The sequence below is a fragment of the Zootermopsis nevadensis genome, unplaced genomic scaffold, assembly GCF_977971745.1.
Source record: "Zootermopsis nevadensis isolate Lab colony 2312 unplaced genomic scaffold, Znev_1.0 Znev_ptg000007l, whole genome shotgun sequence".
Lineage (NCBI taxonomy): Eukaryota > Metazoa > Arthropoda > Insecta > Blattodea > Termopsidae > Zootermopsis > Zootermopsis nevadensis.
Genome location: NW_028259139.1, coordinates 18,485,717 through 18,498,886, shown reverse-complemented (window position 1 = coordinate 18,498,886; position 13,170 = coordinate 18,485,717). Strand labels below are relative to the sequence as shown.

The 13,170-nt window shown below is 37.7% G+C and overlaps 1 protein-coding gene and 1 pseudogene across 1 annotated transcript; both read left to right on the top strand.

The window, feature by feature from the left end:
• Positions 1 to 4,622: 4,622 nt before the first annotated feature.
• LOC110840685 (dynactin subunit 1) lies at positions 4,623 to 11,512 on the top strand. The gene is made up of 4 exons (XM_087344504.1): positions 4,623 to 4,920; positions 5,281 to 5,440; positions 6,139 to 6,300; positions 8,626 to 11,512. The coding sequence occupies exons 2-4, from the start codon at positions 5,282 to 5,284 to the stop codon at positions 8,806 to 8,808; spliced, it is 504 nt and encodes a 167-aa protein (XP_087200630.1). The 5' UTR covers positions 4,623 to 4,920; position 5,281; the 3' UTR covers positions 8,809 to 11,512.
• Positions 11,513 to 12,403: 891 nt separating this feature from the next.
• Positions 12,404 to 13,165, top strand: LOC147874650 (putative citrate synthase, mitochondrial pseudogene; annotated as a pseudogene).
• The last annotated feature ends 5 nt before the right edge of the window (positions 13,166 to 13,170 follow it).

The following is a 13,170-nucleotide window of genomic DNA, read 5'->3' as shown; positions in this document are numbered from 1 at the left end:
CCATGTTTCGCGGTTCTGGCGTAGAGAATGGAAGTGTAATGCCTCTGAAGTTGGCTGATCTCTCTTTTCAAGGAGACTGAGTTGGAAATCATAATTGTTATCTCTTTCTGGGTCTAATCCATGACACAATGGAGACTTATATCGCTCATCAACTGAACACGTGATTTCGTTCTGACTTGTTAGGTTCCTGCTTGATTCACCGACATTTCCACAAGACTCACACATTTTTAATACAAAAGAAAGTGTTTCAAAAATTTTAAATTAAACTGAATAATTGTGACCAGTGTAAATTTTTATGCTGCTGATGAATAATGCAGTAACTTAAAATGGAACTGGATCTCTGGAGTCCAGCGCACAGACGTGGAGACACGGCGGGCACTTGAAGAACGGGTCGTTCCCAGTACCCAGTAATAGCTGAGCATCAAGGTCAGATAGCTTATTTATTACAAGTTTAATGGAAATGTGTTCTAACCTGTAACTATCTACAAAAATATTATCAATGGCAGAGTTGGAGTTATTTTGAATTCTTGTGGGAAAACTAACTGTAGGTGTAAGATTAAACGTTGCTAAACGAGAATTTAGACATTGCTTACGGCAGCTTTCAGAGAGATAGTCAATATTTATATCCCCACAGATTATTATTATTACTATATATTATTGACTGCAAATGGGTTTATACCCGGTGGCAGTGACTTACAATAAGATACAAAACAATAAGACACAACAAATTCCATTTTCGGTTTGTAAAGGTAGTCCATAATGCTGTTTAGCTTGTTAATAAATGTCACCTGTTGGTGCTCTGTATATTACTAAAAACATAATTTAGACAAATTTGTATCAAATTACACAGCACAGCATTCTACAATTACGTTATTATAATATTCTATTTCAAGCGCTCTGTCTTCCAGTGAACTAGGCTCAAAATATTTCTTTGTACGTCAAGTGTCGGGACGACTCTATCATTGAGATATTTTGTGACTTCCTCATAGATAGAGACGAAAATCTTGGTGGCTTTGGTTGCTGTCCTCTGAGTTGTAGCGCCGTGCAGTCTGGAAGAAGCTTACTAAGGTTTGAGAGGACCCAGAGGTCTTCATCGTCGCCTTGTTGAAATGTTGGTAAAAAAGACTGCCAGAAATTACAAAGGATTTTGTATCTACTCAGCTGTAAAGCTTGATATTATTATTAAGTGATAAGTAACATCATTGCTAAAAAGAAACTTTCTTTCAGAGACTGTTTACATCGTTGTAGAAGACCTCTATTTCATGTAGTTGCCATTGGAAGGTTTGCCTTTTTTATTTGAGTTGTTCGTACTTGCAATGCCAAGCATTCTGAATAAGAGTTTCAGAACTGACTATGGCTGTACATTAAAAAAGTCTGTGTACTGTTTCACAAAGTTTTAGAATTTTAAACTTTACACTGTGGTGTGTAGTTTTTAAACTAGTTAACTGGTGTAAATTAATTGGAATTGTAGTAATCTGCGTTATGACAGTTTGTAGTCCTGTTTGTGGTTACCAAGGTTTTGCAGAAACCTATCACCTCCATCTTAAATCCTGACTACATGGCTTAATACCGTGGAAGATTTAAATTATGTCTGGAATAAATATTTGTTGAATAACTGCAAATCATGGAAAAGTGAAATATGTAATTTTCTCCAGCCTGCTGTCATTTCTTTGGCGTTCAATTCAAACATTCCCTTCATCGCCCAATTCTCGAACACTCCGAGTATTGCTCTTCCCTTAAGCTGGGCTGATCAAGTAAATTGTACGGTGAAGAAAGCCTGAAGGCACTTCATTTTATAATGCACGTTCTCAAAAAGGGTAATAGTAACACTAAAAGTCTAGCCTACACATCAGTAGTGCGTCCGATTCTGGAATATGGGGCTGCGTGCTGGGATCCTTACAGGGAGTTAGAACGGGTGCAAAAGAAAGCATGTCAATTTGCATATCATAGGAGTGATTCGAACTGGGAAACCCTGACACAGCGTAGAAAGATAGCGCGTATACGAGGTGCGATCAGAAAGTTTCAAGACTGCGCCTATAAAAACCCGTACACTTATCTCAGGTATTAAATTTATCCATCACCCTCGAAGTAGTTCCCCTGGGAGTGAACAAAACGATCCCAGCGCCGCTGCCATGCCTGGAAGCATCCATGGAAATCTTTCTTTGTCAGCCTGTCAAGCACCATCTGCGATTCTGCCTGAATCTCTTCTATCGTCTCAAATCTCCTTCCCTTTAGCTGAATTTTCATCTTTGGGAAGAGGAAGAAGTCACACGGCAAATAAGGAGGGTGCGGGATGAAGGCCATGGTGTTTGAGGCCAAAAACTGCCGAACTTTGAGGGCGGTGTGCGCTGGCGCGTTGTCATGATGCGTCGCATGTGGAGTTCTTCCTTTAGAATCAGCTGACAGGTCCCATAGCCTATCCCAACAATGTCGCACAAGTCGTTGATGGTACGACGTCGATCTTCGTGAATGGCCTGCCGAACCTTCGTAACATTTTCGGGCGTTGTGCTCGAAGATGGTCGTCCAGAACGCTCGTCATCATCGACAGTGGTTCGGCCATTTTTAAAACGTGAATGCCACACAAAAGTTTGTGCACGACCCATTGCGGATTCCCCAAATGCTTGCTTTAGCATTTCATAGGCTTCCGTAGCCGTTTTGGCGAGTCTTTGGTAAAATATGATGCACACGCCATTCCGAAATCGCAGGAGGGTCGGTGTAATGCACTACCAAAACGCCCGTAACTAAGAAACAAATGCTAATTCGATGATGCCGGCTGGCACACTGATTCACTATGAATGTAGGCCGCAGCCCTTAGCGGCAGAAGCTCGTACTACATCCGGTTCGCCCTCTATTGACACAGTCTTGAAACTTTCCGATCGCACCTCGTACATGGACATTAAAAATGATGTAAATGTTGTTTTAAATTTTAACATCACAATAATTATAATTTAAAGAGACATTTAACATTAGCTGAAAACATGTGAAATGTACTCCGTCTTATATTACTTAAAACCAAATAAAGGTATTCATATCCGACCATATCGTCCGCATTAATGCAAATTAACATCAACGTTAAAGAAAGTATTTCAGCAGTACATTGAAGCACATTGTAGGCCTGTAAAATACATTATAAATTTATGCAGTACTGAAATGTAAGAAATGTGTGATATTTACAAGAAGTATTTCTATATAATTTACATCAAAGTATGGTATAACCTTATTGCCTGACTCATTATTTGGAGATGGATTTACTTGTAGCAACAATAGTATTGGTATTTAGATATTTTTATTCGTAGTGTCATTTGAAACACAAAACTATGTCTGTTACTCACAGTTAAGATATTCTCTGTTATATGGATGTTAGTGAAACCTCACCTTCTACACACAACCACATTTAGATACGTTAAAACAGCATATTGTATTACTTACTACGTAATAAATTTATAAAATTGAAGCCAAATACAGAGTCATTAAAACAAATGTACACATCACCAAAACCACAGGCAGTGCTGTATAACATTCCACATAAGTATGCTTCTTGAACATTTATGTAAGTTACTAGACAGTTCACAATAACAACAAATTCCATCATCTAATTCCCTTAAACATGCTCGGAGCAGCAGAGTCTCTTATCTCTTTCTTCTTGGCAGGATCAAGAGCAAAACATTTCCACAGTCACCCTGTATCTGGTAGGATGATCGTTCACCTCTGCTTAGGCATGTGAACGTGAGGCCAGTAATCAAGCTAGTCGGCTTTGGCTCTCAGAGGGCTGTTTCGCCATGGATTATTATAGTAAAATAGAAACTGACTCTGGCTGCAGAAGGTGCTATTGGTATTCACATTGTGTTAGTATGGTGTTTGGACGACAAGATACAGTCTGACACTTAGATAAAAAATATTTTATGGAAATACTTTATAAATTTAAAATATCCACAAAGTGCAAATATGAAAATTAAAGAGTTTCAATCGAAATTAATTGGCATTTAAGGATCATAATTGTTTTGTTAAATAGTAAACTCTTGAACTACTATATTAATGGCAGCAGAGATGCGATTTTTAAGAAGCATAGACTGAAAAACTAAAACAGATAGGATAGAAAATGAAAAATGAAAGATAATCTAAGTCAAATGCCATGGAAGAGAAACTAACAAAAGAACGGAATTAGATGGTATGGGCAATGATTTATTAAGAATGAATAATAGACAAATCCCAAAGACGGCTTTGAACATGAAAGTGAAAGGAAAATGTTCACAATGGAAGCTGTGATAAAGATGGGAATGTGTGCCAGGACGTAGGCGATCTAGTGGCGAAATGTGGGTTATTTGTTTCATAGTGCTTCGTGCTAATTTAATTGTGCTGTAGTTTCCGATCCTAGCTGTCCTCTCGCGGCGTCGCTTTCATAAATTATTCGAAGATTTTTAGGTTATGAATATGTTTGTTAGTTGGTTTCTTATAGGTGAAGTTGGTAGGATCTTTTTGGCCTTCCTATGTCTGTAGTTCCTGACATTAATAAGAGGGAAGATGTCACTAATGGCAGTCACGGAAGTACAATTCAGCAACACTGTTTCTGCTTATGAGTTTACAATCTGTGGAGTGGTATTTCAGGTAGCATTTGGTTCGGCAGTGCAGTGGAGTGTTCGCGGACGGACATCTACTTCAGTGCTGATGTCGGTAGATGACAGGAAAGTTCGTCAGGGTGCGCATATAACGATCATTGAATATCCCTCGTGCTCCTGCGGTGGCGGGATGTGTTCGCTGTTTTTCAGACGTTGCCGTCCCTGCGTATGAGAAAATGGCGCAGCTGCTGTGGTCATCTTGTGTTTTTCTGTCGGCGTGATTGTAGGATGCATTCTCATTCCAGTGCAGATTTATTATTTATTATGAAATAAATAATTAATAGTTTGTGAAAGGAATTTAAGTGTAGGTCATGCATTGTGTTATTGACTGAGCTGTCTGAGCAAACAAAAGTATTTATTGTTAATTAACTATATTATCAAACCCACACTAATCTTAGCATCACAACACAAGACAGTTCTTCGTGAAAATAATCTTACAATGTCACACTGTTATTGTGTAACACGCTTTTACTCTCCGATGATCTCGTTTCATTCTAGCTCTAATTAATGTTTTATAACATTGAAACAATTGTGACACTTTCTGGATAATACATCAGTTCTGACCTGCACCACTTGATGTTTTTATGCTCATAATATTCAGTTTCAGAGACAAATTGGTATCCCGGCAGTTACTAATTATTCCTTTGCATGTATGTTGTTACAGAATGCGGGACCTGCCTGCTCACGAGAAGCACGAGTTTCAAAAACTGCAGAAGGATCTGGATCTAAGGAAGTCTGAGATTGCCGAGCTTGCTCGCACTAAAGAGAAACTGAACTCAAGAGTAGAAGAAATGGATAACCAAATTTCTGATTTGCAGGAGCAGGTATGCAGTTCAGGTGCACTCTTACTAAGGTGCTACTAGTGTGTCTTGTTTGCTGTTTAAGTCACATATTTCCTCATTGTGTAATATCCTAAATTATGGATACTTCATTTTCAAGCACTGTAATTTGTGTTATTTCCATAAATTAAGGGATTATATTTCATAAGCGTAGGAGAGATATTTAGAGAAAAGGTCTAACTTAGGTTGATGCAGCTCTGGGGGGCAGAGGAAATGGTTCAACAATTGGCAGACTCCAAACTTACCCTTGAAGAACGTGTGAAGGATTTGGAAGAAGCCGTAGCAGATTTAGAGGCCTTGCAAGACATGAATCAACAGCTCCAAGAAGGTAGCCGAGAACTGAAAGTGGATCTTGCTAATTTTGTCCATGACAAATGAGAAGAAATTTATGGGCGAGTTACTGCAGTGTTTCTTAGTCTTTTCTACATGGTTTTACACTGAAATATAGTTCAGTATTTCTCCGCACATGTACTGTTCTAAAATTATGTGTATGTATGCACATTTATGCAGAAATCATATTCAGTTTTCTTTCGCACTTGAAAAGATTTGTAGATTGACATTTTAAGACCAAGTAATAAATGATAAAAGTTACAGAAAATAAAATATTAGTTTTACTGTGGTTATTCTGAAAATATTGATGCTACTGCCTGTGTTTAAGAGAATTACACAATTATATATTCCAGACACAGCGAGAAAAGGAAGCAGCTTTAGAAACACTGGCAGACCGAGAAATTACCATTGCCAAGTTCCATGAACTGGTCCAGCAGAGTCAGGAGCTGCAGCAACGGTTGGAGAGGGAATCCACAAAACCTGTTTCTGCTCTTCCAGAGATCCTAGATTTTAAGGCATGTGTTTTCCTATGTTTTAGAAAGAAAATGTGAACTGTTTCTTGTAGGCGTTTAGTATGTCACAGTTTGTGGGCTTCACCTAATATTCTTAGGGAGAATGAAAAAGTATGATCTAATTGGAATGGTTCAAGACAGAGTGCAGCAGTGTCTTATATGTGAGAGAGAGTTTAGGTGCCATGGTAGATTTAAACATGTTAGTAATGCAATATATACCATGCTGAGTTATATGTCAACACATGTTATTTGCTGGAGGATTAACTATCTGGTAACAGAATTTGAAGGTTGAACCGTTCTAAGGTTCAGGCCTTAGATGACCTCTGACGGCCAGCATTGGTACTGTGCTTGGTCGGTCACGAGAAGGTGAAATACTGTGAGTGATGCTCCAGCTAATGAGATCTCCAAGTGTCTATACGTCATTATTAGCCAATTAGCAGTCACTTCCCCTTCTCCCTGTCTCTGGCTAGGGAAGACGCGTGATCTGGACTGACCTAACGGTGGGTCTTTCTCTTCCGGTTCGACGGTCATAATGAACGGACGTGCGTAGAGTTATGTATGGAACCAAAAATTGTGGGGGCCGTCAATTTTGGTCCAAACATAGCTTAGTACGGTTATTTTGATGGTTGACTGGATCTGCACCTTGTAAATAGTTTATCTTCTGATTGTGTTCATTATTTGTTGTGTATAAATGAACTTGTAAGTATGTTGTGTTAGGGGTCGGGTGTGGCCCAATGTGAAGAGTATGTATCGTCATATAGGTTGAATGGAATTGGATTTGTGTAATCATGTATATTACTCTGTTGTCTGAGTGTAAATGGAAAAGAGTAATAGTGTGTTTTGGTGGATGTATCGCGCGAGTTAGACTGTTGCACAGGTGGAATGGGACGCCTGGTGCGAGGCTAGCTGCGTGATAAGAAGGGGAAACACCAGTTCGATCACGAGCTACTGCGTAGCGGAACACGTGATCCAAAGCTTATGCCTGGTAGTGAGGCTAGCAGCTCTCTTGCTCTCCTGGGGCGTGTGTCACGCCGAGAGAAGATGAGTGTTTGAATCCTTGTGTGGTTCGAACCTATGATTGATCAAAGGTTGGATCTTGGTCTTTCATGTTTCTGTTCGCGGACCATAAGGTTAATAAGGTCGCGCAGAAAAAGTTTAGAAGCTTTGGAAAGAGCGTTGTATGTACGCATCGTGTATTGTAAATTCACTGGGTGTTGGCTGTGTACGAGAGTGTGTGTGTGCGGATGTCTGGGTATTATTTTGTGTATGATGTTGTGTTGAGGCTGGTGTGACAGCTGGAGAAGGCGTGCCATGGGGTACCGTGAGTGTATTGGGAAGTGGCAAGGTTGAAAAGGTGTGAACGCCTTTAGTTGCACTTCGCCAAATAATCGTCGTATGGTGGTGTAATGTAGCGTGGCTACAAGGTGGAGGTGATGATGATGACTTAATTGTGTTGATATCAGTGTACAGCCGGCCTGGCGGCTGAGGGGACGTTTGCTAGTATTGAACAAATACTAGCGAACATTCAACTTTAAGGGGGGCCTTTTGTAATTTCTGTATAAACTGGGAAATGTTTCCCAATCTGTGTTAGGGTGTGGCTGTCATCCGTATGAACGCACCTGGGATATGTATGAATGTGTGTAACTTAGAATTTTGTTCTTATTGGAAAATTGGTTTGTATTCTCTTTTGTTTCATATTACAATTTTTGTCATTTTTGCTTTGTTCAATTTTTTTTAAATATTATATTCATTTTGTTTGTTTAACTTCAATTGAATGGGATTTGATTTATTTGATTGATTGTGAATGTTCAACTGCCTTCAATGTTCCTTCGTTTCCCCACGAATATCTCGGGGCGTAGAATACACGAGCAACGAGTCAGCGAGTATTAGGTGGACCGTACCAGCATCGGTTCAAGGTTGAACACCTGTAATGCCAAAACCTGTCATTGGACATGATCCTGATCCACTTCAATTCATTCATTTCAGTGAGATTATTTTAATATTATCCTGAGGAAGAAGGTTGGTTAAATTTGACTGAATTTTCCTCAGTGTCTCTGGGTGAATGCCAATACAGTACCTGAAAAAAGGATATCATTTGCTATTGTATTCCAATTTTATTCAGTACACTAAATAATCTTTGCAGTTAAACCACTGTCATTAAATAAAGTAAAAGTCAGACAGTTCCATCCTCTTACCTTTTCCTGGGTCTTCCAGGAGGATTCTCCACCAAAATTCAGTGTATATTAATTTATGATAATTATAATTTTATTACCATAACAGTATTAGCTGAGGTGTGATGTACCAGTAATAATAGTTTTGTTCCTTTAGAAAATGTTTACTGAAAGTGAAGCCCGTACAAAGGCAATTGATTTGGAGCTTCGATGCCTTGATGTTCAGCAGTCAAATCAACACGTGCAGTATCTAGCGGCAAATATGCCTGAAACATTCACGAGCAGGGGAGGTATGTGCGTGTTGCACTTAGTTACATCCTCATTGTCTCTCGTTTCCTAAATTGTGAGCCTCTCGTACAGGCAATGCTTCGTTCTTTCATAACAGGAGTACCTCTGTTCAAGTAGATTTATGTGGAGTGTTGTTTTGTAGGAGACCATGATGCAGTACTTGTGTTCTTGCTGATTTCACGGTTGTTGTGGAAGGCAGAAATCTTGTTATCACAAGTGAGGGACAAGTTCTGCCCATTGAAAAGATTGGTCGTATTGCAGTTGTCAGAGGCCATGCTGTTGAACAGTTTACTTTCAAGTCAAGACTTCGTCATTATGTGTATATTGTATTTGTTTTTGCCCATTACTGGGTACAGGTGTCATAACAAGAAAGACGCAAGATTACTTCCCTCGTAAAAACACAGATACACAGAAAATATTGATTTTGTAGTTTTAAATCTAAATGCAGTTTGTTCCTATTTATTGTTTATTCTGGCCTACTTCTTCAAGGATGTTGGTTTGTTTGTTGAGGTTCGTCATCCTCGAATTATAATCTGTTTTGATGATTTAGATACTTATATCTTAATTGCATCCTGCTTGTGTTCCTCAATACAATAGTTTTATTTTCCGTCGTTTCACAAGCTTATTGTTAAAATCACATAAAATTTCACATAAAATTGTTACATTTTTAAAATTGACGACATGTTTCGATATACAATTCTATCATCGTCAGGTCTATCAAAATTAAAATTAAAATCTGGTGTATCTGTTGCTCTGCTTATATTGATTTTGTTTTTACCCGTTTTTGATTTTATTACATCTCCAGGCTTCTTCCATTTAATTTTGGAGACTGCGCCTGGGTGCCTATATCTGTAAAATCAATTTTAATTTTCATATCGTGATTCTGGCTACCGACATAGGAAATGGAATAATTTTACTCTAATTTTATATTTATTTTAAGGAATTACCCAAATATATCGTATTACAAGCAAAAGAAATGCAATCATAAAATATAAAGTATTATAACATACCGGGTTGTGTGTGATGTGCGTGTCCGTTGTTATTGAATGGCAGACAGCAACTGAGTTGTGAGTATCGTGTGTGGCTATATATAGGTGAAAGTTGTTTAGGGGGTTGGGTCAATGGACTGTAGAATGTTAAATATCGGATTGTTCGTGTAAATGTTGCTGTCGTTTAATGCAAGGTTTTGTTTATGTGTTCTTTGTATATGATATTTCTCTATGGTGTCTCTATGTCGTTTGTTTTGTATTATTTTTATAATGTCCATTGTATGTTCTATTTTGTTGTATGAATGTCCTGTGTTTAATATATGCTTTGCATATGCTGAATGGTCTTTATTATGTTTTATTGCTGTAATATGCTCTTTATATCTTTGATTAAAGGTGCGTCCAGTTTGGCCTATATAGGTTAACGGGCAATCATTGCATTTTAACCTATATATGCCTGGTTTTTCGTATTGATTTGTTGTGTCTATTTGTGGTTTTTGTTTCAAGATGTTTTTTATAGTGTTTTTTGTTCTAAATGCTATTTTTATGTTATTTGTTTTAAATGTTTTTGTTATATATTTGGTTTCTTTTCCTATATATGTGAATGTGGCCCATTTGTTTTGTTTATTTTCGTTTCCGTCTTCATTTATGTTGTTTATATTGTTTATTTTATTTTTGGGTTTTAATTCATAATTATTATATCCGTTTTCTATTAGAATTTGTTTTATTGTGTTACATTCAATTTGTTTGTTTTCTGTGGTTATGGGATATGTATTTTTCCTGTTTATTAAGTAGTTAATAGCCATCTGTTTATGTTCATTCGGATGGCATGAAGAGGCATGAATTATGGTGCTTGTATTTGTGGGCTTTCTGTATATTTTGAATTCGAAGTTATTTTCGTTTCGTATTATAGTTAGATCTAAATAATTTAATTTGTTATTTTGTTCTTTTTCTAAAGTGAATTGTATATTTTGATTTATGTTGTTAAATTCATTTAAAACATTTTTTATATCTGTATTTTTTCCATCAAAAATCATGAGTATATCGTCAACATATCTACTATAGTATTTAATTTGATATTTATTTAATATATTTACTATGTAATCATGTTCGAGATATTGTAAGAATATTTCAGATAATATGCTCGAGGTGGGAGCTCCCATAGGTAATCCTGTTTCTTGTTTCCAATATTCATTGTTGAATTGGAAATAATTTTGGTTAATAATAATGTTAGTTATATTTGTAATTTCATTTATTAGATCTGTATTTATATTCTGTCTATTTAGAATATCTCTTACAACATCTCGTAGCATGACTGTTGGAATATTTGTATACATATTATTGATGTCAAAAGAACAAATTTGTATATTTTTATTATTATGAAAATTTAGTTGTTGGATTTCATTTATTAATTTTATAGAATTTGTTATATTAAAGGTATTTGGTAAATTACAATATTCTTTTAAAATGTTTTGTATTTTTATTGCTATTTTATATGCAGGGGCTGATGTCCAATTTATTAATGGTCTGATAGAATATGGGTTCTTATGTAGTTTAATTTGTCCTGTGATGATTGGTGCGGTGGCGCTATGATTATAGTATTGTGTTTTGGGATGGTTAAAAATGTTATTACACTTTTGGGTTATTTTTTGTATTTCTTTTTGGTATTTTACTTATGTTGCTGTAGATCTCTTTTCTTCCCATGTTCACTCATGTTTTACAAAATTAAACAAAACTTTTGTCACTTACTCTGATGTGACCCTTCTGACATCTTCCTGTTTTACATTCGAACCACTTCCAGCAACAGAATGCTACTTTGTCATACAGCAAGTACGCACTAAAGAATAGATTGTCTGCTTACACAATTGATAGTGAGACTATGCAGTCTGAAAAGATTCAGTGCTTTGTATTGCTGATGATGTAAACATTTTGTCATACATTCTAAATGAGGGAAAAAACCTTATTTTATACATAAGCATTTGTACTAGCTCTTATTTTGTTGCTACTAGGAATACTGCTTTCTGTGGACTGTAAGTGCTTATAGATAAAGACAAGATGTTTACACAGAATTTGTATGGAAACGTTCCGTACACAGGAATGTGTTATCTAGAAAGGGACGATGTCTTGCGCATGTTAGTTTTTTGGTTGGTTTGGTTGCTTTCCTTACTGTGGAAAGAACAGAGCTGTGATTCGCTTGTAGAAGAAGTACGTCTCAGACAACATACTATTACGCTACTGAAGAACAACAACAACATACAGTATTAAGAGAATTTTAATGCTGTCCTACAATCTGTGCATTCTATTATTAATTCAATATTTACAGCCGGTGGATAACAGGTTATCTTCCCTTGAACGAAGAGATAGGTAAGCACTATTTCTTATTTTATTGTTATATTCCTCAACATATTTACACAGTTTCATTGAAGCTTATGAACACTTTAAAGAAATTTAAACTTGTTTGCTTTCTAACACAATTTCAAATAATATTAGATAATTGTTTGAACTTTGTAATAGTGAAGTTTAGTAGTAGTGTTGTACAACTTCCCTTCTACCCTGCATCCCATGTCGTAGTTGAGCAGTGCCATTACAGCAGGAAGTTCGGTGAGCAATTTTGCCCGGGCATACTCCTCTGGAGTACACAAATCGAAATAGTGGGAGTATGTTTACGAAGACGCGATGGATCTAATCGCAAAACTCCCCGTCGTAGCAGCGACCATCTACTGCAACACGTACCGTCATGGTAAGGGCGCTGAGGCCATCGATGCCAGCAAGGATTGGAGGCAAAACTTCTCTCAGATGCTGGGCTATGATAAACCAGAGTTTACAGAACTCATGAGATTGTACCTCACAATCCACAGCGATCACGAGGGAGGCAATGTGAGTGCCCACACTGTTCACCTCGTTGGCTCGGCGTTGTCGGACTCGTACCTCTCATTTACAGCTGGTATGGATGGCCTCGCAGACCCTCTTCACGGTTCAGCGAATCAGATGTTAATATTCCTCAAGAAACTGCAGAAAGAGTTGGGAGAAAACGCGTCAGTGAAAGAGTTCATCTGGAGAACATTAAAGAGTGGACAGGTGGTTCCAGGCTACGGTCACACTGTTCTTCGTAAGATTGATCCACGCTTTGCCTGCCAGATGGAGTTCGCACAGAAACATTTGCCCAACGACCCACTTTTCAGGCTGGTGTCGCAGGTGTACAAAGTGGTTCCTCCCATTGTCATGGAGACAGGCAAAGTCAAGAATCTGTAGCCCAATGTGGACGCTCACTCCGGTGTACTTCTTCAGTATTACGGTCTTGTTTGGTGTATCTCGTGCCTTGGGAGTGCTGGAATCTCTGGTATGGACAGGGCTTGTGGCCTCCCTATTGAACGGCCCAAGTCACTGTCAACTGAGGAACTGATGAAAAACATCAAGGCTTAGAGACT

Excerpts from the sequence above, each read along its gene's own strand:
- LOC110840685 (XM_087344504.1), top strand. The coding sequence starts at position 5,282 with ATGCGGGACCTGCCTGCTCACGAGAAGCACGAGTTTCAAAAACTGCAG. Across the intron at positions 5,441-6,138 it reads TTTCTGATTTGCAGGAGCAG|ACACAGCGAGAAAAGGAAGC; the intron begins GTATGCAGTTCA and ends TATATATTCCAG. Across the intron at positions 6,301-8,625 it reads CAGAGATCCTAGATTTTAAG|AAAATGTTTACTGAAAGTGA; the intron begins GCATGTGTTTTC and ends TTGTTCCTTTAG.